The sequence below is a fragment of the Psittacula echo genome (assembly GCF_963264785.1).
Source record: "Psittacula echo genome assembly, chromosome: 13".
Taxonomy (NCBI): domain Eukaryota; kingdom Metazoa; phylum Chordata; class Aves; order Psittaciformes; family Psittacidae; genus Psittacula; species Psittacula echo.
The window spans coordinates 2,086,203-2,111,588 of NC_137749.1; the positions used below are offsets into that span (position 1 = coordinate 2,086,203).

Consider the following 25,386-nt stretch of genomic DNA (forward strand, 5'->3'; position numbering starts at 1 on the left):
ACATCCAAAGGGGCAGCCCACATCCAAAGTGGCAGCCCCTCACCTCCTTTCAGACCCTTTTCTTCTCCTTTTATCTCCATTGTTGGTCAAGCTCAGCCTTGGAATTCATTTCCCCATCTTTCCCATCAAGACTTAACGTGGGAAACTGAGGCACAGGCTTCGGGCTCCTTGTTGGAGGAACAGCAAAGGGAAAATATGATGGAGTTGCTCAGAAAGGGAGGTGCTGGAGCCTGTGCAGTGACACGAGACCCTCCCAAAAGGAGACCCAAAGGGAAGCAAAAACTCACAGAGGAATTTTGCTGGTGGTTTTTAAGGAATGGTGGTGACTTTTCAAAGGGCTCCCTGGGAAGTGGCTGCAGTGGAAGAACAACCTCTGCTAACATGGCCAATGGAGCAGCAGGAAGCAGCCAGGGTTTCGGAGTCCCCGAGCCAGGAGTGTGGATCCCTTTAATCAGTTACCCCAGCAGGTCTAACAGCGATACTGCTTCTCCCATGGTCCTTCCACCCCCTAATCTTGCCATGTGAAAAGGCAGCTCTCCACAAGACAGGGAGATAAGTGGCACAGAGAGACCTGAGACTCCCCACCAGTGGCCTTGAACAGAGCCTGCCCCACTCAGGAAGGAAGATAAAGCCCAGATGGTTTAAATCTCTCTTTATAGTATGAAAGAGAAAGGTGGTGGGGAAAGTCCTCAGTGATCTGAAAACCACTGCCATGAGCAGAAGATTGCAAAGCCCTGAGCAGCTGTGTAGGGCAATGGGGGCATCTATGGGGAGGTGAGGTGAGGACCACAATCCACAGTCAGTGGTGGTTGTGGCAGAGGTTACCAATGTCAGGATTTCTCAGCTGGGGGCCCGCAAAATGAGCATCAACACCTTGTTTGCTAAAACATACACACAGACAAGCAGGGCAACAAAGAGACTGGGGGAAAGGGATAATGGTAAAGAGAGTAAATCCTTGCTGCTGGTATTTACTGGGACATAGTGATGACCATGGTGCTGCTGAGGTGATCCTCAAGCTGGTGATGCTTTCAGCAGGAAAGAACAACCAAGAGCAGAAGTCAGCCTGAAAGCTACTCCCAGCCAAAAGTTTCATGATTGCCCTAGGATGTGGGTACCAGTCTCAGTGATCAGCATCATCCAGTCATTGCCAGAGAGGGCAAGTGCTGCCCACTGGGCCAAAAGCACATCAGCAGGTCTAGTGCCATGTGGCATCCATGGTCAGGAAGCAGCAAGCGGAATGTGATCTCTGCCCACGTGGCTGCGCAACGCTTGGCAGCGCCAGCTAATGGCTTGTCATTAAAGCATTGGGTGCTTCTTAGCTCCTTGGGCCGGTTGTCACCTTCTCCCTGATGTCCACCCAGCTCCTCCTTTCCCTTTGCACTAAGGCAGAGACCCCCTCCCTGTCTGCTTTGGCCCAGCCTCTCCTAAGGACACGGCTGAAAGCTCAGGTGAGCAGCTGGTCCCTTGCAGCATCTCCCACCTATGCAGGACCAGCCTCTGCCCTGTTGCCTTCATCTCCAGCCCTCTCATCCATCAGGCTCTTCCTGTTCCCTGCCGAATGCTTCTGGGCACCACTTCTAGGACTCTGCCCTAAAAACCTGACTCAAAAATTCAGTGTTTTGCAGCCACTTTCAGCACTAAGCTTCCAGGCTTCCCACCCCTGAGTATATCCACGTGTACATCCATGCCTACTCTAAGCCTACATCCATGCGCGCACCTACGTGTACATCCATGCCTGCATCCATCCATATATCCATGTTTATCTTCATGCCTACATCCACACATACATCCATGGACGTGCATACCCCCTGCATCCCCACATCCGTGCTCCCATCTCCCCCCGGCGCTGCCCGGAGCTCGGCTCCGGTGCCCAGAGCTGTGGCACCGAGCCAGGACTCCCCAGCACCGGGGCCGAGCTCCGGAGCGGTTTCTCATACGGGAGAAGGGCCCCCCCTCTGTCTCCCGAGGGGCCGCCCCGAGCCGCGGTGAGGGGCGGTGGCGGCTGCAGCGGAGGCGGGCGGGAGCAGCGCTCCGCCCGCGGGGCAGGGCCGAGCCGAGCCGAGGTGGCGGGGAATCGAGGACAAAGGTGGCCGTGCGGGACCGGGAGCAGGGCCGGGAGCGGGACCGGGGGCGGGTCCTCCGCTCCCAAACATCCTCAAGACTTTGGGGACCCCAAAAAGATCCCCAAGATCCGGGGGAGAAAGGGTCCCCACTGTCCCCGGCGCTGGGCGCCCCGAGAGCTCCCCTCTCATCTCCTTGATCCCCGCTGCGTGACTTAATAGGAAAACAATAATCCTGGTGCCCATCTGCCTTGTGCAGGCTGGGGGACGGTGAAACCCGCCGGAGTCATCAGCCGGAGCGGGGACACCAGGGTGCTGGACCCCACAGCCTCCTTTACACCATCCGATCCCGGATCCAGCGCTCCCACAGCCACCCTCACATCAGCGATGCTGGCGGATGCCGGAGACCGGAGCTAGAAGCTGAGTCCAGGTAGGCAAAAAGCCTGGCCAGGGGACAAGGGGAGGGTGGCCTTGCCCGGGTGACAGGGTTCATGGCCACGGCGCTCTGGAGCCGCAGCCGGATCTGCGGCGCAGGCCATAATTCCTCCTTGTGTGCCGCGGGGAGGAGCGAAGCAGCACGGGGCAAACACGGCGCCGGCGGTAAGGTCACCTGCACCGGGTGACGTGGGGCACTGGGGTGAGCCCTGCCTGGGGCTCCTCCATGGGAAAACACTCAGCTGGGGATAAATCTCCTCTCCATGGAGCCCTGAGCCAGCCACCGGACACAGCACCTTAGCTGGAAGCAGAGTTATCCCGGCTATCACGGGGCTGTTTATTCACCAGCTCCATTTCCTGGGCACGAAGGCTGCTGCTGCCAAGAACAAGCCGATGGGTTATTACAGTGCAATTAAAGCACACTCATCCTCAGCATCCATCTTCTATCCCTGCAGGACACGGAGCCATGAAGCTGAATGAGCGGAGCTTGGCCTTTTATGCTACCTGTGACTCCCCGGCTGACAACGCCGGCTTCCTCTACAAGCGCGGTGAGCGGCACACAGCGTACCACCGCCGCTGGTTCGTGCTGAAGGGCAATATGCTCTTCTACTTCGAGGAGCGGGAGAGCCGGGAGCCGGTGGGTGTCATCGTGCTGGAGGGATGCACCGTGGAGCTCTGTGATTCGGCCGAGGAATTCACCTTCGCCATCCGCTTTGGTGGCATCAAGTCCCGCACCTACGTGCTGGCGGCTGAGAGCCAGGCTGCCATGGAGTCCTGGGTGAAGTCGCTCTCACGAGCCAGCTTTGACTACATGCGCCTGGTGGTGCGGGAGCTGGAGAAGCAGCTGGAGGAGATGCGCTATGGGGTGGCCGGTGGGTGTGCTGGGGGATGCCGGGGGTCTCCCAGCTCCTGGAAACCGAAGCCCTCGGAGCTGGAGCGGTCCCTGGAGCGGCCGCTGGCTCTGCCCGCTGTCTTGCCGAAGGAGAATGGCTGTGCTGTGTGGAACAACACATCGGGAGCGAACCCGCCACCCGAAGCTTCAGGTTGTGATGAGGATGCTGGTGATGGGAACCCGCGGCCACCGCCGCTGCCACCACGCAGGCGGGCATCAAGCACCGAGGTGGGCAATGCAGTGGTGGAGAGCCCGTCCTCCTTCTGCTGGCTCCATGAGCGGTACGGCCGGGAGGTGGCCCAGCTGCGGCGGAACTGGCTGGAGAGGCAGCGTGGTCCCCAGCCCTGAGTGATGGCTGAGCCCTGGGGACCTGCCAGGACCCATAACAGGGAGATGATCATTGCTGATGCTGCATCGGTCCTGTCGTCAGCCTGGGATGTGCAGCCCTGTCTATGGTGGTGATGGACACTGCTGATGATGCCACCAAGGGCACTGAGGGACACTGGTGCTGCTCTGTGATGGTGAAACACCAGCCCAGCACTGATGGCAACCGGGCTCAGTGTGCTGCCAGCCAGGCATGAAGCCCCTGGGCTTTGGGGGCTGCCTGGTTTTTGGGCTTCTCATGCCAAGGCAGCAGATGCTCCCTGCATGGATGCACCCCTCCAGCCTTGCCCAGCAAGCAAGCAAGCTACAAACCACTTCCTGGCTGACGCCTGCTAGGATTCCAGCACCGCACTGAATCTGGTGGGACCTCCTGATGCTCTTGCAGTGGTACCATGCACTGACAATGCTTTTGGAGAAGGATTCGGATGGGATCTCACCAGTCTGAGCCCTTTGTGGGTATTTCACAGCCAGGGACCCTGCTACCACCTCCCCCTCCCTGCGCTGAGCTCTGCCGGATCCCTCTGCTCCAGCAGGATGTGGTCTGAAAATGAAAATATCAGCGAGCGCAGCCCTTCCTTAATGGCAGCAGCTTCCCCAGGGAGCTGGTGACACCCAGCCCGGGGTGTTCCACACGGGGCAATCGCTGCTTGCAGCCTTGGGTGAACCCCTGGTGAGGGCAGACCCAAGGGAATGCTGCAGCTGCAGGCACTCCTGTGCTGGATGCATATTTCAGGGCAGGGCATCACCCCTGAGCTGGCTTCCTAAGGGGAAGCATCACTCATGGTGGTAATGGGAACGTGTGTGTCAGCACGGAGCGTGTCGAATGATTCATGTGCCAAGCCGGAGTGAAGCCAGTGTCTCGTGCTAGCGGTGCTCTTTTCTGCTCCCAGTAGTTTAGACTGACACTAAGGCTGCTGGCCTGGAGGTGACCTGGATTTGAGCTGGATGGCTCTGGCTCTCTTGGCCCCATTGGGACAAGCACAAGATTTTGCTACAATAAAAGTTGTTTCAGAAATTCCTGCCTGTCCCAGGTCCTTGTTTGTGCCTTTAATCCCCTTCCTTCCATGGGGCTCGGCAGGGACAGTGTCCCCCAAGTGGGACACAGCCAACCCCAGGGTCTTGCAGTGCTCTGGAGCCTGACATGCCTGCAGGGATGGGATGGATGGGATGAGATGGATGGGCTAGGATGGTGCCACCCTGGGGATATAAAGACACCCAGTGCCAGGGTGGTCCCATGGCAGGGACAGCATGGTTCTGCTTCTCTGTGACGGCTTGAACAGCCAGACATAGGTGACAAACATGAGGGTTTGGGCATTGGAAAATGACTGGGAGCACAACGCTCCTATAGTTTCACCCATGGAAGTGGTATTGGGTGCCCCAGTATGAGTTCCTGGTGCATTACAGGTTCAATGGGATGTTACAACCATCCCATCAAACCCAGGGTTACGTGCAGCACTGTGGGATGCCACTCAGGTTTGGGTGCTCCTGTTCAGGTTGCCCTGTGCACTTGGTGGGACATCCCAAGCCATCTGCCAAGGGGTCTTGGCCAGGGACAAAATACCTGTCCCCTTGCTGGTGACAGTTTTGGTGCCAAGTGGAAGTGGCCAACACAACCCCATGTCCCTGCACGCAACACCCACCTGCATGAACATCTCCAGCTTCTTGTCAACATCATTGAGGTCCATGTCTCTTGGAGAAACTGAGGCACGAAGCCAGGCAGGTCACTTGCTTGCTGAGAGCACTGTAGAACACTGAGCCCTGCTCCTGGGCACCCCACTTGGTGTTTTGGCATTTGGAGCGGTGTTGCAGAGGGCAGTGAGGCGCAGCCGTACCCGCAGCATCCAGATGGTTAACGTAGCCCCATCAGTCGGCTATGGAGGAAGGTCCTGGTTTCCATGGCAGCCAGCCCAGCTTCTCCAGACGTTCAGATATTCATTAGAAATAAACCCGTCCCAACATGTTAGCTGACAAACAAGCTTAAACAGATACGCAACATATGGATTTATTAATCCATCAAATGCAAACACCCCTGCCTCGTGTCGGGAGATGCAAACGTGCCCGGTGATGGGTGACTGTGAAGAAGAGCTGTGCCAGGGTGCCATGCCATTGAGCCAAACCTCATGCCAAAGGATGCTAAGTTACTCAAGGGGCAGGAGCAAACCTGCACTAGGGATGAACACAGGACTTTCACAGGGCAGGATCCCTGCTCGTTGCAGGAGGGTTGAACTAGGTGACCTTTGAACATCCAACCCATACTATTCTATGATCTCACCTTGAGCTGGACTAGCCCCATTTCACACCCTCTTTTCTTCCCTCATTCACCAGGAGATGTTTGTGGTAGTGAGAGCTCTTGCCACAAACCCAAAGCAAGGCTGTGATTTCCAACATTAATCCAGGCACCAAGCTCCCATCCTGTCTGCCTCCAGACAAAACACACTCCAAGGCCAGGGTCGTATCCAACTTCTGTATTTAGTGGCTCTTTACAGAACTTGTTCCTTCCAAAATTGTTAAACAAAGTTCATCGATCTCATAGAAACTTTTGAAGTACAGTACATGAGCCTAACAAAAACGTGATCGGTATGTCCCGCCAGCTTTAATACAACAGGATTGCTGTGTCCGAGACCATCCTAAGTGCTTCCTTGAATCCCATTCCACTAAAGCTCCTGCTAGCACATGATGGAGAAGAGCAATGATCATACCTTGACCTTCTGCAGAGTGGTGGCAGGGAAAAGAGTGGCCATGGGCAAGCTGGGGCTCTCTGGGGCAAGGTAGGTGGGCAAGGAGAGCCATGCCTCCATGGATCAGCTTTTAGCATCGCTCACCGACAACCACCCATGTATAAAAATACCTTCTCTTCTGATAAAAATGTACAAATCAGTCAATGCATAGCCTCAGAGCCTGCAGGGAGCCCTCCTGATGGCAGTGGCCACACTGGGTGATGGCTGATGCCATGCGGGCAGGGGACAGGGCAGAGCAGCCCCGCATGAGCTTAACCCCATGGTGTTTAAAGGCATTTTGTTAGCAGAGCCCCGCTGGTGGTGGTGGGGTTGGGAGGTGGCACTGGGTCAGCCCTGGAAAGCCAAAGCTCAGTGGTGCTTTGCCCAATTCAGGCAGGAGGCTGGTGTGACAACCCGGGCCTCATCCTGGCTTCATGGGCAGCCACTGCCTGGGAATACCACTGCAGTGAGGGGATGCTCCTCCTGCTCAGGTGCTCTCCCTAAGTAAAAGTGCTTCAGCCACCAGAGCTGACTGTGATGCTGGGAGCAGCCCTGAGCAGGGTTCGACCCCCTGTGAGCATCCCCAAGCACTGGTGCCCCAAGGGCAAAGCTCAAAGGCTCCATCTCTTCTCCTTTCCTAAATGGACAATGGCAGAGCATGGGGAACTGGGAACCAATGGATGCCCATTCCCAGCGAGCTGGAGCCATCCCTGAGCATCATCACCCAGGCACCTCTTCCCGTCTCGCTCCCAAAATCACCAGCACAGTTGCTCTCATTGCTTTTGCATTAGTTTTCCTTTTCCTTTGGGAGCTGGCAGGAGCTGCACCACTCCATATCGGGGCTGCCACTGGTTACCAGCTGGAGGAAGCACGAGGGACAGCGTTGGGACCATGCTACATCTTGTTCCAGAAGGCTAGTGCAGACATCTCTACAACATATACAACCGCACGGGACATTCTGTGTTACAAGGGTTTCCAAGAACATAAACCACCAGAACTAAATACATACTCGATGGCATCAGGGGGGACGCTTTAGAGTCTTCAGGGACTATGTCGCAGTCTCTGGCTGGGGCAGAAGCGATGCGGTGTCTTACAGACAGAGGTGGAAACTGCTCAGCAAACGTTTAGTCCATTTGGTCAGTCTCATAGTGCTTCTCGATGGCTTTGCTCAGTCTTTCCTGTGGGATTTTCCTTTGTGTTTAATCTCATCCAGTGGCAAGCTACAAGACTTCAGTGTACATTTAATGACACGACTGCTACATCATCTTCCTTTTATAGCTATCTTTAATATCAAAGCAGCTTAAGCTGTTAATAAATTCCAAAGTATCCTTTTATTAAAATATCTAAAAGAGGTCTATAAATATTTTTTGTTTTCCTTTTTTTTTTTTTTTTACTTTTTGCTTTTCTAAAATCGTTCCCAGTTTTTCACATTTTAAACAAAGCTGGGGGAGATGTGGCTTCATCATGGGGGCCACCCCCTTTTCCATGGGTGCTCCACGGCGCCGGCTGCCTGTCGCCTCTCGGTGCGTGCTGCATTTAACAAAATATATGTATATATATGTGGGTGTCTATATATATATATATCCAGGGTGTTGGAGAGCTCAGAACTCCCACTCGAGGGCCTCCTCGCGGTTGGCAGCCCGCTCCAGGCGGTGGATGATGTTGTTGAGGTTGGCCATCTTCTCATGGCGCCGCTGGACGCTGGTGCTGAGCCGGGGGCCGGGCGCCGGCGGCAGCGCCGGTGACACTGGTCCGGCGGAGGATGGCCCTGGTGAGGCTGAGCCGGCGAGGCCGGGCGAGGATGCTGCCGAGGGCGATGTTGGGGAGACCTCCAAGCTGCAACGGGATGATCCCGATGAAGACTGGGAGCTGTCGGGATGCGGCGGTGGCGGCGGTGGGGGGCCCGCGGTGGCGGCACCGGCACGGCCCCCCCGCCGCGGGAGGCTGCCGGTGCTGGGGGCAGTGGCATGGGGGGCTGCCCCCCGATCCTCCTGCGGGGGTCCGGTGCCCTCGGCAGCCCCGGTCGGGCTGTGTGAGTCCCGCCGGCGGCCCCAGCCGCCTGCCTTCCGCTGCTCCTCCTTCACCTTCACAGCGGCACAGGGGTGCTCGCCCCCCACAAACACAGGTTTTCGGTCCTCCGTGTCCGAATCGGGGCTATGGGGGGCCCGGCGCACGGGGATGGGTGTCCCACTGCTTTGCTCTGGATCCGTGTCGTTGTCCGGCGCGCCCTCCACCAGCATCTCCCGCCGCATCCGTGACCTGCCGGGATACAGCCATGGAGGGTCGGTGAGCACCACCCATCATCCCGTGTCACAGGCACCACGTCCTGGAAAAGCATCTCCAGACATAAAAAAGCAGTGACACTGCTTGGGATGGAAAACCCCACCTTGCTGGCCTTCAAAACACTTATTTTTGGGAAAAACACTCCGCTTGAACACGGGGAATGGGTTTTGCAACATTTTGGGGTCATTTCCAGCCAAACTGAGACAGTTCTTGTTGTTTAACACTTATCATTTTTCAAAGGTTTCTTTACAGCAGTTGTGTTCCAGGCTTTTCTGGAACCATCTGAGTGGAAAGGTTGTGGGCTTGAAAACACCATTAGTCAATGTCTGTGTTCTTATACTGGTTTCTATAGGGGAAGGAGCACAACCCATCATCTGGGCTGTTGACTCAGAGCGGGCAGCACCTGAAGGGGACCCAGGAGCCATGTCGGCACATATAACACTGCCTAAGGATGAAGCCTGTGCTGTTCCCACGCTGTGGGGATGAATCCTGTGCTCCAGGAGCCTCCATAAGGCTTTCCTCCACCCACCACAGAGCTCCTGCTCAATGGCAAGTGGTGTCCCACACCAGTGAGAAAGTGGATATGAGCATGGTAATTGCTTTAGATGCTCAACACGACTTGGTCAAGCTGGTCAACACCTCTTGACTACCCATCAACCAGGGCACATGCAGCATTTCAGCAGCAATCCAGCACCATGCGTGGGTCTGCACCTTCCTGTCTATGCAAGAGGGACTGGGAGGACTGGAAGAGCAACAACGACACCCCCTTTGTGGCTCAGCACCATCAGATATCCAGAGCCCAGGAGCGCCCATACCTGTAGTTGTGGAACCAGTTGATGACGGTGTTGGTCTTGAGGTTGAGCTGGAAGGAGAGCAGCTCGATGGTCTGCTGCGAGGGGTAGGGCTCCAGCTGATAGGCTTTCTTCAAGGCTTCCTTCTCCTCCGGGGCCAGCACCACTCGTGGCTTCTTGATCTGGAGGAGGCTGAGGTCCTGCGGCTGCAGGCTGGGGCTGGCGCACTCGGAGCGGGCGCTGGGGGACTCGCTGTCCGAGCCGGCGCTCATCAGCCCGTACCGACGCTTCAGGTAGGCTGCAGGAGAGGAGACCCAGCTGCATGCCTGGGGAGCCCCCCTGCTTGCCCAGCAGCCCAGTCCCATTGGGGCTGCATCACCCTGACCCTCACCTTTCTTCTCCAGCTTCTTCATGTCGCGCAGCTTCTCCACATTGAGGGGATCGTTGAGCCAGAGCTGCATGCGGACGAAGGGCTCCCTCCCCTTCAGGCTCAGCTTGTGCCATGGCTTGGGCCTGGAGAGGAGATCGGACACCGAGCCCTGCGTCAGGCCCAGGATGCTCTCCCCAAACAGCCGCTGGCCTGGCAGAGGAGAAGCAGAGGTGGTTAGAGCGGGGCAGAGCAGTGTGGTGGGTGCTACAGTCCCCCCATGGAGCGGGTGCACCCTGCTTCCCAGCCAGCATCCTCCCCAGCATGCCAGGATCCCACTGAGCACCCACAGAGGACAAGGAAGGGTCTGTGGCTACGGGAATTGGGGTGATGCATCCATGCAGCCTCACCAGCAGCTCCCGAAAACCCGGGCGGAGAGAGGATCCGCACCTAAATTGTTGTCCGTCAAGACCTCCTTGACCTTCTTGGTGATGGAGTAGGTGTCCAGCTCCGGGGACATGGCGACGATCTCCTGGATGCCCACGGGTCCCTGGCTGTTGGGGTACGTCTTCCCACCCAGCGCAGGCGTGGACCGGCTCTCGGGCTGCTGGTTTTCTTTGCTGCTCTCCAAGGCCAGGGTGAGGGGCTCCTGACAGCCCTTTTCGTGCTCAGCGGGGCTGGGGGGCGGCGAGGGGGACGGCTGGGGCTCCACCGGGCTGGCTGTGTGACACCGGGGCAGAGGGGTCAGCGGGGATGGTGGGATGGGAGAGGGCAGAGACCCTGCAGGAGCAGGAAGGATGTTCTGGGGATGCTGGCAAAGTCTCACCAGCAGCTATGGCAAAGCATGAGGTGCCAGTGGAATAATTAAGGAGAGAAAACACCACTGATGTATAAAATAAAACCCAGTTTTATTATATATATAGATATCACAGATATATATACATATATATCTGTGCCAGGCACAAAGCCAAAGATTTCTGTTGTGATTTTCCTTTTTATTATTAACCTAGGTAATTTCAACCTCCCCTTCTGACCAAATAACTTTTGAGGATCTGTGTAACAGCCCAAAATTGTCTAAGTGACTAATTAAGGGGGTTTAAAATGAGTTGGATTCATTAGAGGAGAGGAGGATGAAAGGGGATTTCCAGGACTGGGGTGTAGGTGCTGAGGAAGCTCTTCCCAGTGCTGGGGTGAGAGCAGGATGAACTTGCCCTGCGCTGGGATCCAGGGGATGGATGCAGAAGCATTGGAAGCACTGATGGCACTTGGGGACCGCAGGGACCGCGGTGGCACTTACCCTGGGAAGGTGTTGGCTGCTGGCTGATGCCTTGGCCCAGCTGGTCCGTCAGCCAGAGCTGCATGCGGATGAAGGGCTCCCGACCCTTCTGCGTCAGCTTGCTCCATGGCTTGGGCCGCGACAGCATGTCGCTCACGCTGCCCTGGGACAGCCCCAGCACCTAGGCACCACAGATGTGTCACCCACCAGCACCAGGCTGCTGCCTGCCCTCGGTCCCCATGCCGAGGGAGGCTGCCACCCATCGCTGCGCTTGTGGTCCCATGGCATGTCCAAACCCCTTGGCCTCAGCCATAGGTCCTGGGACCATGGTGGGCCCTCCTAGGATACCCAGTGGGATGGGAGGATGGTCCCTGCAGGGCTCTGCACAGGGGACAAGGTGTTTCTGGTAGGAAGCACCATCAACCAGTTGGTGGTGACCACTGGGAGACCATTTGGGGTTGGGTCAGACTGTGAGGACTTGGCATCTTCCAGGAGGAAACCCACTGGGGAGAGGGGGACCCTCAGAGTAGCTGGCAGAGGCCACCAATGAGCCCAGGGCTTCTGGTTGTGGAGCAGGGGGGACAGCAGACCCCCTTTCTCCAGGCTGGTACCTTCTCTCCGAAGATCCTTTGGCAGATGCCGTTCTTGGCCAACTTCTCCTTGACCTGCCGGGTCAGCTCCAGTGTGTCCACCTCCCTGTACATGTACATCTCATACTGCTCCGGCGTCAGCGGCGGTACCGTGGGCTTCAGGGTCCGTGGCACATAGGTGGGGTAGTAAGAGAGGCGACCACCAGCAGCCGGCTCCGTGCCGGCTCCCTCTGCCTTCACCTCCGTGAGCCGGTGTGGCTCATCATCTGCCGGCGGCAGCTCATCCTCATTGGTGCCCCCTTCACCGGGCTCACCCCGCGGCCAACCCCGGCCATTGGCCATGCTGGAGTAGCTTGAGGAGGAGGAGGAGAGCGAAGGCGAGACGGAGGTGTAGGGTCGGCTGAGCAGGCTCCGCTCGGATGCCCAGTGCTGGTCAAAGTAGGAGCCGGCATCACCAATCTCCGATTTCACCTTCCGGATGATGCTTTGGACAAAGGCGGCGGGGGAGAGGACAGCCAGGGGTGTCTGTGGGGGGCCAGGGCTGGCCCCATTGCCCTCCTCTTGCTTGACATAGGTGGGGACAATGTTCTGGCTGACAGTGGCCAGCGTGGAGCGCTCGGTGGGTGGTGTGTCCCCGGGGCGCCCGCTGCCCCCCGATTCCATCTCCAGCAGCGCCTGCTGCTGCGCCTGCATCTCCCGCCGCGCCTGCTCCAGGATGCTCTTGATGGCATCTTCTGAGCTGCTGCCGCCTGCCCCGTTGGAAACTGCTTGTGATGCCGATGGTGTTTTGGGTTCCCCTGGAAAGAAAAGGGGTGACGGGAGCCCTGAGAAGCAGCAAACATTGTTTTACCATGTGGCCATAATACAATGCAGGAGAAAAGGGATTTGGAGTGGTCTCTATGGCATGGGTGCAGATCAGAAGGACCAGCAGCACCCACAAAGCAAAAGCTGCGACACAAAGCCCAAAGCTTCCTTTTTTGACGACTGCAAAATAAATCCCATTACCAAAGATTGCAATAGACAAACATGTTTGTTTTCCCTGTCTGTTTTTCCACCATTCCTGTCTAATTCAATTCTCCGGGATTCTGCTTTCTCAGCAGACTACCTGTTCTAATGTATTTCGTTTCTTGTAATTGACTGCGAGCGCAGCTGCTTTAATGATTCCTTGTGCCAGATGGATCTTGCATCCTCATTTAATCATCTGGTTTGGGGCATGGGGAGGAAAAGGGTAGATCCAAAGTTTCCAAAAGCCCAGATACAAGCGGTGCTGCATGGGGAGTAATCTTCCACCCCTAACTATTATCCAGCATTTCTTCCCACCATACCCCAGTTTCCCTCTATGGATGTCAGCAGGAAAAATGCCCCCCAAAAGCCCATTTTGGCCATGCTGATGCTGCTCCATGCTGGGTGCCCAGGGCCACCCTGTTCAGGAATACTGTGAGTGCCAGGCTTGGCATGATCTGGATAAAGTTTCCTAGGCGATGCAGACTCCTGTGCTGGACACTGTTGGTTTTGTGGGTGTTTCATGGCTTCCCCCATGGGACCTGCAGCCACGAGGACCTTTCTTGGTGCTGCTCCCATGGGTGCAAAGTGGGGGCTTGGCCACCCCAAGGGCCACCCAACACACTGGCACCTACCTCCCTTCTGCGACTCAATCTCCTTCTTTGCCTGCTCCAGGATGCTTTTGATGGCATCGTCAGAGCCGGTCTCCGGCGTCCTGATCCGCGGCGTGATGCTACCTGATCAAAGAGGCAGGATAACAGCTTTGTCACCGGCGCTGGTTTACAAGCTCCACTTGTACGTCAAGAAGTATTTACTGCTCCTCATGTTCAGTTATTTTTAGGGATGCTGGTTTTAAGACAAATGTCACTCCCGATTAGTCACTTGCTGGAGCATGGGAAGACCTGGTAGCCCCAGCTCCCAGCCACTTTGATCTCCCCATCCAAAGGCACGCAGGGTGCTGACCAGAGACATGGGCACGAGGACCAGGTCCCACATCCCTGGCACTGCTTGTGCGGGTGAAGGGTTAACGCTTGATTGGATCCAGGGATAAATCAGAGCCCTCTGGATTGAAACACCAGTATGGACATGGACCTGCAGTGCTCACTGCCACTGAGGAGACACGAGTGACCAGCCACCACTGGTGCTGCTGTCCCTGGAGCCAGATGTCACCGTTTCATGGTGGTACCAACACTGCACTGAGGTCCCGCAGCGTTAATGCTTCATTAGTCTAACAAAATATTCCCAAACACATTGATTCATCACCACGGAACAGCCCAATGAATAATTTAATGGCACTTGTCAGAATAGATGTGTAAAGCCCGTCCGGAAACGCAGCTTCCATAAGGATGGGTTGTTGTTAATTGCTACTGTTTGCCAGGGCTCCGTCCCACTGGCAGCTGCTTCCATCCCACCCCAAAGCAAATGGGAGACTACTGGAACAATCCCTTAGTGCCATTGGTGACCCTGTGTGTGTGTCCCTGCCTGTCTCGTCATGCCAGGCTGCTGGGCATCCCTGCTTGGCAAGGTGCTGCTGGGGTGAACCAGGATGCATCGGGATGGGATCCCATGGTACCACATGCAGCATCCCAGCGTAGGACCCGCTGGCCAGGGCCACCCCAACCACTCACCTCTCTGGCGCACCTGGATAGTCCTCAGGGCCAGCACGTTCTGCTCATCAGAGAGGAACTGCTTCATCTTGATGAACGGCTCCTTGCCCTTCACCGTCAGCTTGTGCCAGGGCTTGGGCCGGGCCAGGATCTCGCTGACGGAGCCCTGCGATAAGCCCAGCACGTAATGCCCGAACACCCGCTGCCCGATGTTGTGTTTCAGCAGCTGCTCCTTCACCTGGAAGGCGATTTCGGCCGTGTCCAACTGCTCCTCCTCAGCACTGCTGCTGGTGCTGCTCTCGGTTGGCTCTCCAGGCGGGCTGGTGGCCGGCGCGGTGCCGCCGGGGTGCGCGGTGCTGCTTTTGGCACCGAAGACGCCGGAGGGGAAAGGCGGCCCCACACCGGTGCTTTCACTCTTACAGGAGGGTGGTGGGAGCTGGGGGGCCTTGGGGTCCCCTGAAAGCCGCTCTCCCCCTGGGAAGGGGGACAAGGAGAATGTCCGTGGTCCATCGGGGGCCAAGCCAGGGCCGGGCAGAGGTGGGAGGGGAGTGGGAGATGCGGCTTCTTCTGCCGGGGCGTGCTGCGGGGATGGGTACGGCTGCTCCATGCCCAGCGAGTCCTTCCCCGACTCATCTTCGGAGTGATCCTCTTCTAGGGATGAATGAGAGAGAAGGAAACAGCCCTGCAGCGGAGCATCTCCTGCCTCAGTTTCCCCAGGTGGCATCCAAACCCTCCCCTGCTGTTGGCTCCACAGCCAGGGCAGGATCCTGCCTTTCCACCCTCATTCCCACAGATGCTCCCAGCTGATGCGGGATGCAGGGACCCTACCAGTGCTGGCCATCAGACTGGGCTTCTCTAGCAGGTACTTCTGGGAGGGGTAGAACGCCTCCTTCCCCAGCAGCAGGGCCTCCTCTGCCTTCGATATGCTCTGCAAGGAGCCAAGCCGAGATGGGAAAGGGCGGCGGAGGCACCGGCGGCAGGGCTGGCATGGGCGCCATAGCCCGGTGAGCGTGCCGGCGCGCGCCGCGGCACTTGCCTGGGGAAGGCTGCAGCTGGCGGAGGCCACCTTCATCGCCTTAAGGATGCTGGGAGGGAGACAAGGGGGTGACTCAGCAGGAATGGCTTCTTGCTGCTGTCACGCTGTTAGGGATGCTTGAAGAGCGCCATGGATGCCCGCGGCACCCGGCCAGGCAGGGGACAAGCAGGCAGGGTGCTGGTCAAGCCATACCTCAGCTCTGTTTTGATCTCTTCGTAGTCCGCCTGTGCCTGCAGCTTCTCCTCCAGCTTCTGCAGAGCAGAGGGGGGGATTCCTCGCACCGGCTCCCCGTGCACACCCGGCATGGCCAGACCCACGTTCCCCCACCCTTGTGAAGCCCCAAGCCCCCACCTCAATGGCTTCATTCTTGGCAGCCAGCTGCCCCTCCAGCTCAGCGATCTGGTTGGCAGAGGACTCCTCCAGCTCCTGCAGCGAGCTCTGGAGGTGCTGCACATCCTTCAGGAGCCGCAGGATCTCCCGGTCCTTGGCAGCCAGCGCTGCCTCCAGCCTCGACCCTGAGCACATGGAATAGTTCACTTTGTCCTGCTGGGAGAGGGGACACCGTCAGCTCCTGGTCACCCAGTGTGGGGACAAGGGCAGCCGTCCCCATTAGACATGTCCCCAAGGGCAGCGGGCGTGCACAGCACTCAGTGCTGTGGGTGATGCAGCCCTGGGGAGAGACAGATCCTTCCTCTGCCGTTAAAGCTCTCCCAGGTACATCTGCTTAATGCCACGGGGTGCTTTCCCCCCTTTCCCATAAGAGGCTGGGACTGCAGACAGGACATGGCCGATGCTAAACCCCACAGTGGAAAAATGCCTTTGTCACGGGCACTTTGGGCTTGCTCCCGAATACAGTGGGTGCTCCCAAACACAAAAGGGTGCTCCTGAATGCAACAGGGTGCTCCTTAGAGCAGTGGGATGCTTTTGAATGTACTAGGATGCTCCCGGCTGCTGTGGGGTGCTCCTAGCTATGACAGGGTGCTCCCAAGTGTGATGGGATGCTACTAGCTATGACAGATGCTCCCAGACATGACGGGGAGGTGCTGCTGGCCCCGAGGGATGCTGACAGCTCTGCAGGGTGCTGCTGTGCCCGAGGGGTGCCTCTGGCTGGTTTGGGGGTGCTGCTGTGCCCGAGGGGTGCCCTCACCCCAGCAGCGCCCGGTGGGGAGCAGCAGGCCAGGCGCAGGGAGCTGTTCACAGCCGCCAGCTGCTCCCGCAAGCTCTCCACTTCCCTCTGCGCCGCCTCCGCTCGCTGCAAGAGAGCAGAAGGAGCATCAGGACACGCAGCCCCAGCCCGTCCCACCCTGCACAGGGCACAGCGGGGCTCCAGGACACGTCTCTCCCACCCAAGCATCCTGCTCCCGCCACTGTCACCATAAGAGCTCCACGTATCTCCTCTCCCCACGTCCTGATCCCAGTCCATAGACACTGGCCACAGACTATGTCCAGGACACTGTCTTTTTCCACCCAAAAGGCCTTATTTACATGCAAATTGCTCTTTAAGCCTCTTTTATTACCCATGCGCATTTATTTGGACCTACAATTTCAGAATGAAGTAAAACTGATGAATAGGAATGGGTAGGACCAGAGGTAATTATACCAGACACCAGCACCAGGGTGGTGTGGGTGTGCTCTAAAACACCCAGGAGAGGCTGGAGGTGACAAACATCAGCTCCAGCAGCCAGAATGGAACCTTTGCAGAAGGCCAAACACACCAGTGACCCTCAGCATGGGGCAGGGGGTCCCACTGGGCTGGTTTGGAGGAGCCAGCAGGCAAAGGAAACCAGAGCCACCATCCTTTGTAGGGCTTCGCAGTCCCAGAGCCTGGGAACCCCTTCTGTTTTCCAGGACAGACAGCAAGGCCACATGGATGCTTGGGGTGCTACGGTGGGTGCAGCACCCGTGCTCTGAGGGGCAAAGCCCATCAGCCCCAGTGTGATGGAAGGGGAGCAGGGTACGTGCCCTGTGGTGGCTGGAAAGTCAGCTCCTGGCTCACCTGGTTGGCTTTCTCCAGGTTTGTCATGATCATGGCTACTTCGTCTGCCCTGTGATGAGAAAGCAAGAGGTGTCAGCCAGCAAGGAGGCACAATCATAGCCCTCCATGGCCAGCGAGGGCTCCTGCAGGTGCCGCAGCATCTTAGATACAGGGACTCCCTGTATCTAAGATACACCATGAGGCTGTCCTGGTGCTGCTGCAGGCAGCTCGGCTCAGCGTTTGGCACACCAACAGCCTCCCCACACAACCTGATACTGCCAATGACTTACTTGGATGCAGCTTCCTCGTCGTATTTACACCGCAGCTCCTGCAGTTCCGTCTGGGTGGCCTTCAGCGCTGGGAAGAGGAAGAGGAGGGTGAGCCATGGGGTTGGGGCTTGGCCCCCCATGGCCAGCAGCCCCTGCCCTGGCCCCCCTACCTGCATGGAGCACTTTGATCTTCTCCTCTGCCTCCCCGAGCCGAGCGGCCAAAGTGACCTGTGCTTCCTGCAGCCCCCTGTGAGACACGGGCATCAGGGAGGTGCTGATGCCGCAGCCCCCAAGGTACAGAGACCCCTCGCTGCATCCCCTCCTCTACCCCATCACTCTGTGACACCAAGGAAATATCCCCCAGAGGATGCCAGGATGTGTCCAAGCCATGTTACCCCCTGATGTTAAGAGTTGCATTGCCCCAGATGGAAAGGAATTCGCTTTGGGCTGAAAATGGTCCCTGCTCCCCATGGCTGAACCCCTCCCGACGGCAGCCCACCCTGCCTGTAATTAATTGGAGGAGGGGGAAGCAATCAGGGAAAAGTTATTCTGCATTATTTATAGCCCGCACTTGCCAGGAACTTATTCGCAGAGATCTGCAATTTAGGGTTTAAAGATTCCTCATCTGTTTCCCAGTGCAGCGTGCTAAGGAATAACAATGAAGGCCCTGAGAAAACCGGGAGCCTCCGAATTAAAAGGCCATTTAATGAGGTTCATCCAATGACCTGGACTTAGCCCATTTGTCCGAGCAAAGCCACGTGCCAGGGAGATGGTGTAAAGGGCTGGCTCGAAGGATCTGCCCTGGCTCCTGGCTCTGCCCATGCCTGCCACTGCCCCAAAACCGCATGGGATGGGTGGACAGATGGATGCTCAGAGTGCCCAAGAATGTGTACCAGGTTTCTGGATAGGATGTGTCCGCAAAGGAGGTGCAAAGGGAAGGAGAAGAAGGAAGGACGGACAGACGTCCCCATGCAGGAGCAGGACCCACGCAACCCCGCAGCTCCCCAAGATGACCCCGTCCCCGGTACTCACGTACTTTTGCTGTTCTGCCTCATTGCTCTGCAGCAGGGTCTCTGTGCACGGTGCTTTGCCGTCGGTGCCAGGCTGCGGGGGCTCGGCCACCGCCAGCGACGTCCCCTCCCTGCGCTCTGCGGGGGGACACGTTTCATACAGCTGCATAGGGGACAGCAGCAGCGGCCACCAGGGACCATGGGACAGGTCCTGGCCTTGAGACCTAACCCATATCCCAGGGGTGCTCAGAGGCACATGAGGGAACCCATTTGGGACTGCTGCCATCCTCCTCTGAAGGAACAGCCATGATAGGGGGTACCTTTGGTGCTGATGAGCTCCGGGTGCTTCTTCCAAGGGCGGTTGAAATCCTTCAGGTGAGAAGGTTCAGGCTCGAGGCGCTGGAGCTGCTGCAGCCGGTCCTCCAGGCTCCGCGCGGCCTCCAGCACAGGAGCGGGATCTGCGGGACATGGGATGCAGCGGTGAGCAGAAGGGATGCCTACCACAAGCCCTCTCCCACCTCCTTCCAGACCCAATGCCCACCCTCCTCACCACCCACATTACACTTATAACCAAAGCGGGTGCCTTCCTCACCCTGAGGAACCCCTCGGGGTACCAAGTGCCACGGGAACACCCCTCAGTCCTGCGCTTTCCATCGCTATCCCCAATGGATTGGCAAGGCTGCGAGGGAGCATCACCTCCATGAGTGAGCCAGTGGTACCCACAGCACCAGTGGCCCCAGTGCCACCAGTGCCGGCCCGTTTGGGCGCAGACAATGGCGGTTTGTGCCGAGGTAAGCAGGTGCATTCAGAGCCGTCCGTCTTCCCTCTGTCAGCATTACACCATCATTAGCTAGTGTCTGCTCAGCAGGGTGTGCCATTATGTCTCCCAGGGCTGATGTAATTATACATTGACATAATTAACCCAGCAAGCCCATTAAGCAGGCCAGCTAAAAATTCATCTATAATTATTTGTTGTGTGCATGCTAATGAGTCCATCTGCACTGCCATTGTACAACATGAACAAATTAATTTACAAGTCTGGATTTTTTAATAAGTTCAAGAAAATGCCTCCTATTGAGCCAGGTTAATATAGGTTTGGTGGGGTGGGTTTTTTTCTCCTTCTTGGAGGAGGAAAGAAAATAGATTTGAGTTCTCCAGGGTCAAAAAGTTAGACAAACAGGGAAGTGGGACGGAGCCGGGTGCGCTACTGTACATCAGGGATGCATGGCAGACATCCAAGGGTGAAAAATAATAACGGTGATGGAAAAGAAATCAAACAACTGCTCAGAATGGGACACAGAACAGCTCTTCTACTGCCCTCCCATCCCACAGCATCATGACCATGGCGTGCAGGGTCCCACTGCAGCACCCACCACGTGGCTTCCCTGCAGGACCAGTGAGTACCAGACCCCACGTGCTAATGCTGAAAGCCCCTGGAGCATCCTTCTCCACAGGGAAAGTTCTCCCTTCTTTCTGCTGGATGTCACAGAGACTCCATGAATGGGTTGGGATAAAAGGTTTGCACCCAGATGCTGGCCACGGGGATGCATCCAGAGCGGGTACTGAGCCAGGCCACTGCTGGCTTTGGCACTGAAACGAGGACTCAGGTCCAGCTGGGACCTTCCCAGGCTGCTCCTGGCATCCTTTGGCTCAGTATCCTACAGGCTGGTTCCCCATCCTAGGACACAGGAGTGAACCATCAGAGGGTCATGGTGGTGCAGCACAGCCCCGAACCAGAGCGGGTGCTCTCACCGCCATCAATAACACCCATAAGTACACGAGCTGAGATAACGATAAGGTTAATTAAACCCAGCGCTCCAGGGCCCCAGCTCACAGGCTCCAGGGGTTGGGGGGCCCCCTGCACTCCCCCAGCCCTGGGGCATTGGCAGGATGCTCCGTGCCAGCCTCTGAGCCATCTCCACAGGGATAAGCACCAGGGCAGGTCCTGTCCGGTCGGCACCAGCAGCTCCTCTCACCTCCATGATGAGAAAAAAGATGGGAGGAACCGGCCTAGGTGATAAAGCCTCCAGGGATTTTCCTTGGGTCAGCATTTTCACTCCCATGAGCCGCAGCCCCACTGCTGAAATACAACCAGGGCAATCCCCCAGTGCGCCGCTTCCCATTGGGAGCCAAAATCCCAGGATGAACTGGTTGGGAGCAAAGCTTTTAGAAGGGAAAATAGCAAGCAGCGCTTCAGCTCCACTTCTTGTATCAGCTGGGGCAGCGCTGACGCAAAACACCCGGCTGGATTAATTCCATCATGCTAATACCACGCTGTCCATCCCGTGGGAAAGTTCTGTCCTTGTCTATGGGGTCACCACTGAGGAGCTACTGGAACCAGGCACCAAGCTCATGCCATGCCTGCACCCTGCTCATGCTGCTGGTGAACAAACCAGCCCTCCAACCTTCCTATTGCAGGGCTGGAGAGAGAATATACCCCAAACCAAGCACACCATCTGCTCACACCGAGGTACATGGACGCCATCACTCTCTGAGCCACCAGGAGGGCTCAGGACACTGCCCATGACACAGGGGACAGTCGCTTCCTCTGTGGGTCATGGCCCCGCGCTGTGATGGGTGACACAAGGACCTTGGAGCTCCTCATGCTCCAGCGCCGCATCCACCCGCAGCAGCTCCCACACATTCAGGAGCTGCATCATTGCCCACCCGACAGCACAGCCAGCGAAGCAGAACCTGCTTATCTATCACTCGCCCACTGTACATATACATATCTATGTATTTATATACATGTAACTATATATACTGTGTTTCTATAGATATTATAAGTGCTGCCACTAGCTGGCGTTATTGGCTGTCCTTTAGTGGCACCAGTACTGCTGCAGCAGGGACAAGGCAGTGGGCAGGGATGTCTCCAGCCCTGGCACTAGGGCCAGGGCCTTTCCCCATGCTGGAGGGGGTCTGAGCCACCAGCAGACCCCCCATGGACACCCCCACCTCAGCACCCTGCAGCCACTGGAGCTGCTCAAGGCACCGTGTGATGGTGGGATGGGGCAGGAGGTGCTCTGGGTGCTCATCACCCTCTCCTGAGCACACACAGCTCCAGGGAGCACCCGTGTCCCTGGGGACCAGCAGCTCATCCCTGTGCCAGGGCCTGGCTGCTTGATCCAGCTTTCAGTGGAGGTCTCTGTGCTGTGGGGCTGAAGGGTGACATTTGGTCCATGCTGCTGCCCAGCTCCAAGAGGAGCACAGGGCACCCCTGGTGCATCCCTGTGCATGCACAGCGCATCCACGGTACCTCCACAGCACATCCCCAGTGCCATCACCTCTCCCCCTGGGGCAGCAACCTCGTCCACCGCCCCATCCCAACCTGCTCGAACACATCCACCGGTGCCCTACGCATCCCTCCACGAGGCAAAGCCGGCCTTAAATCAAATCATCCCCAACAACAATGACATTAATTATGCTTTTAACACATTTTACTGCTTCCCCCCCTTCCCTTCACGCCACATCTGTGTGAACAATATCCAAAAGATTTACGGTTTTCTCCCGTAATTACAGACACACAGCCAGCTCACTTATCAAAATACTTGCTGAGCAATCAGGCTCCGTTACAGTCTCTGCCAGAGATTTGTGTTGACAGCAGCCATTCAAAGCAAAAAATGTCGAATCAGGACTTATGTGGCGCTTGTAAAGTATTCCACAAAGAGTTCGCCTGTCGAGAGACACACGGACATGTAACAGACGGGGACAGAATGATCCAGGGAACAGAAGGGAAGAGGGGAGCAAAAGATGGATGGAGAGAGGGGAGGAAGAGGGGGGCAGAGACCAGAAGGGAGCAGTTCTGAGGTGTGAATGTGCGTGAACGTGTGTGCATCCATGTGCATGCGTGTGCAAGCAGGAGGAGCATGGCGGGTGCGTGCGGGGAGGTGGGGAGGGAAGATAACTGGGTTCTGGAAACCGAGCTGACATTTGGTTCTTGTAGCACAGGAGAAAATTTAATGAGGATAAAAATATGTCTCCCTAATTCCCCTAAGAAATCATTAAAACATTTTGTTATTCCTAAATGTCTGGAAAATGAATTAGTGGCCCTCCAGGAGCCCTTTCGAGCATCTTCAGCCGTTCGCAGCTCTCCATCCTCACCATGCTGAGGGATGCTCCATGCCCTGAGCAGCCAACCCCTGGCTCAGAGCAGAGCAGAGCCCACGGTGAGGAATGGGGAGCGATGGGGAGGGGGGTCCCATCCCCTCACACCAACTATGCCAACACAAGCCTCAGGGCTGCCCTGTGCCTCAGTTTCCCCCTCCCAAGGCTTTGAGCACGGTGGTGATACGGGGGAAGCCATCCCCGAGGCACAGCCGGTGCCGGGAGCCGTGCTGCGAGCCGGCGCTCGGCCGTTTCGGTTAACTTACCATCAAAAAGACAACTGGGGATAGCCGCAGTGTTATTACAAGGGCTGAGCAAATGTATTCCTTTCCTAATGTCAAGATGCATTTGGCTCAGGGGCTGAAACACAGCGATGGCAAAAGCTGTTTCCGCTCCTCTCTTCGGCTGGTATCTCCAGAGCACCATGCGCGAGCCGAGGTCGGTGACACCAGCCTCAGCGGGACGGGGACGGCCGGTCCTCGCTGGCTCCTCTCGGCACGCAACGCTTTAGGCAGTCACGTCACCACCGTGTTGCTTACCTGGAGCTTCGATTAACTGCTTGTAAACGCTCAGGAAAGCCGTCTCAGCCTCCTTGCTTCTCTTACTAAGTGCAATCACCTGCAGGGAGATGGGAAACGGGGGTCAGAGATGGGCTCGGAGGAGGGAACCGGCTCTGATGCACTGGTGCTACCCATGATGGGCACATGGGTCCCACCAAGCATCCACCCCATGCCCTGCACAGCTGCTCGCTGCCTTTGGCTGAACTCGTACCGCGGCCACGTCACATTGCCCTAAATCATTGATGTGCTCTGAGTAAATGAAAATTATAATTTAATGTCGGTGCTTCAATAAGAAATAAAGAAGCTCGCCTGCTGCTGGGTTCACCACGCAGCCCTCCCCAGCCGCACCCCCAGCATGATGCTGGGCCAGAAGTGAGGCTCGCATCAGGACTGGGACATCTCCTCTATCTCATGTCCCCGTCCCCTTTGGCTGCCGGTGATGCCCACGCCAGGCGGGTGGTGGGGAGCCGGTGTGCTGCATCGCTAATAACCGAACAACATCTCAATCTGCCGCACGCTCCATCCAACATTTATGAGCATGAATCATTTACACCCCTTAATTTTTCAAGGCGTGACAACACCTCGGGGTGGGAGCTGCTGCCCACCGGGCTCCGGCACACTCTGTTGTGGAATGGGGCACCGGTGGGACACACAGACCTCTGTGTCCCTGTCACCTCAGGTGCAGGAGCTGGGGATGGAGGTGACCCATTCCCAGCTGGAAAATGCAGGCTAAGACAATGTCAGGCTAAGAAAATTGAGGCTGTTCAGCCTGGAGAAAGAAGGGTGTGTAGAGACCTCATAGCAGCCTTACTGTATCTGAAGGGGGGCTACAAGGATGCTAGAGAGTGACCCTTCATCAGGGATTGTAGTGATAGCACAAGGGGTGATGGGTTCAAACTGAAACAGGGGAGATTTAGGATAGATATGAGGAAGAAATTATTTACTGTGAGGGTGGTGAGGCGCTGGCACAGGCTGCCCAAGGAAGTTGTGAATGCTCCATCCCTATTCAAGGCCAGGTTGGATGGAGCTTGGAGCAAGCTGCTCTAGTGGAAGGTGTCCCTGCCTGTGACAGGGGTTGGAACTGGATGAGCTCTGAGGCCCCTTCCAACACAAACCATTCTATGATTCTATGCCCAGTTTGATCCAAACTGGGCACCCACACCATCCAGCGATGGAGGATGAGAGGCCCACCAGCATTCACTGCTGGCAGATGCACCATTACCAACAGTGGATGAGTCAATCAAACCACATTTAAGCCACCAGTGGACTAATCATCAAAGAAAGCCCAAACTTCACGCCTCCCGCACTGGAGCATCTTTTCCCTCCAGCCCCAGCTTGCCATTGCTTGTCATTCCAACCCAAAGCAAACCACTCATTTGTAATCCAACAGCCACCTGAGCAAACCGCCTTCTCCTTCCAAGCTCGCAGGCACTGGAGCACAAAGATCATTTTTCTATTGTTAAAATTGTATAAGCTGGGCTTTTTATAGCGTCTCGTACACAAACCTACTTTCTCAGCACCACGTTTCCAGCACAGGAGGAATTTGGGGGCTTTTCTTCAGTGTTCTGCAAAAAAACCCTTGGCTTCAGGGTGCTTTAGAATAATAATAATGAAGTGGGGAATAGGGGGGGCAGAAAGCAGCCGGCGAGCGGCACTGCCTGTGCACTGCAGCAGGACAGCATTGTGCCTGCTGGACGCACCGGCAGTACGTGGTGTTGGGGCGGCACAGGGAGCTTTGCCAGGGTGTCCATAAGGATGCAGAGACACAGCGGTGCTGGGGTGCTCCACGGCATCAGCACTGCGCGATCATCCCCACTTCCTGCATCCTTTGGATGTTGAATGGGAGAAGAGGAGGACCACAAGGGATGGATCTAGGTTTCCTCCTGGTACTTGCGAGGCGCTGACCAGCCACTCAGCCCATCTTCCCCCACATTAACTATACCATCAACATCCTAACTGGAGCCACAGGACCCATAGTTTGCTAGTGGGGAGGCTTTTGGGGCCATTCCATCAGGCAAGGCATCTATG

The 25,386-nt window shown here is 56.7% G+C and overlaps 2 protein-coding genes across 2 annotated transcripts in view; one reads left to right on the forward strand and one right to left on the reverse strand.

Moving 5' to 3' along the window:
• The first annotated feature begins 2,072 nt into the window (after positions 1-2,072).
• PHETA1 (PH domain containing endocytic trafficking adaptor 1) lies at positions 2,073-4,708 on the forward strand. Its single transcript, XM_080628513.1, has 2 exons — positions 2,073-2,490; positions 2,951-4,708. Exon 2 carries the CDS (start codon positions 2,962-2,964, stop codon positions 3,733-3,735), a length of 774 nt encoding a protein of 257 aa, XP_080484639.1. The 5' UTR covers positions 2,073-2,490; positions 2,951-2,961; the 3' UTR covers positions 3,736-4,708.
• A 2,819-nt stretch (positions 4,709-7,527) lies between these two features.
• Positions 7,528-25,386, reverse strand: part of CUX2 (cut like homeobox 2) — a gene marked incomplete at its 5' end in the record, with an annotated part of 62,630 nt that continues 44,771 nt past the window's right edge. Inside the window, 18 exons of the mRNA XM_080628534.1 lie at positions 7,528-8,747; positions 9,587-9,860; positions 9,954-10,142; positions 10,380-10,649; positions 11,227-11,386; positions 11,817-12,592; positions 13,433-13,530; positions 14,422-15,055; positions 15,233-15,489; positions 15,633-15,691; positions 15,792-15,983; positions 16,588-16,692; positions 17,437-17,485; positions 17,706-17,772; positions 17,855-17,931; positions 18,721-18,832; positions 19,015-19,152; positions 23,338-23,416. Coding sequence (XP_080484660.1) covers positions 8,090-8,747; positions 9,587-9,860; positions 9,954-10,142; positions 10,380-10,649; positions 11,227-11,386; positions 11,817-12,592; positions 13,433-13,530; positions 14,422-15,055; positions 15,233-15,489; positions 15,633-15,691; positions 15,792-15,983; positions 16,588-16,692; positions 17,437-17,485; positions 17,706-17,772; positions 17,855-17,931; positions 18,721-18,832; positions 19,015-19,152; positions 23,338-23,416 — 4,194 coding nt within the window. The 3' untranslated portion in view covers positions 7,528-8,089. The remainder of the gene's footprint in view (positions 8,748-9,586; positions 9,861-9,953; positions 10,143-10,379; positions 10,650-11,226; positions 11,387-11,816; positions 12,593-13,432; positions 13,531-14,421; positions 15,056-15,232; positions 15,490-15,632; positions 15,692-15,791; positions 15,984-16,587; positions 16,693-17,436; positions 17,486-17,705; positions 17,773-17,854; positions 17,932-18,720; positions 18,833-19,014; positions 19,153-23,337; positions 23,417-25,386) is intronic.

Excerpts from the sequence above, each read along its gene's own strand:
- PHETA1 (XM_080628513.1), top strand. The coding sequence starts at position 2,962 with ATGAAGCTGAATGAGCGGAGCTTGGCCTTTTATGCTACCTGTGACTCC.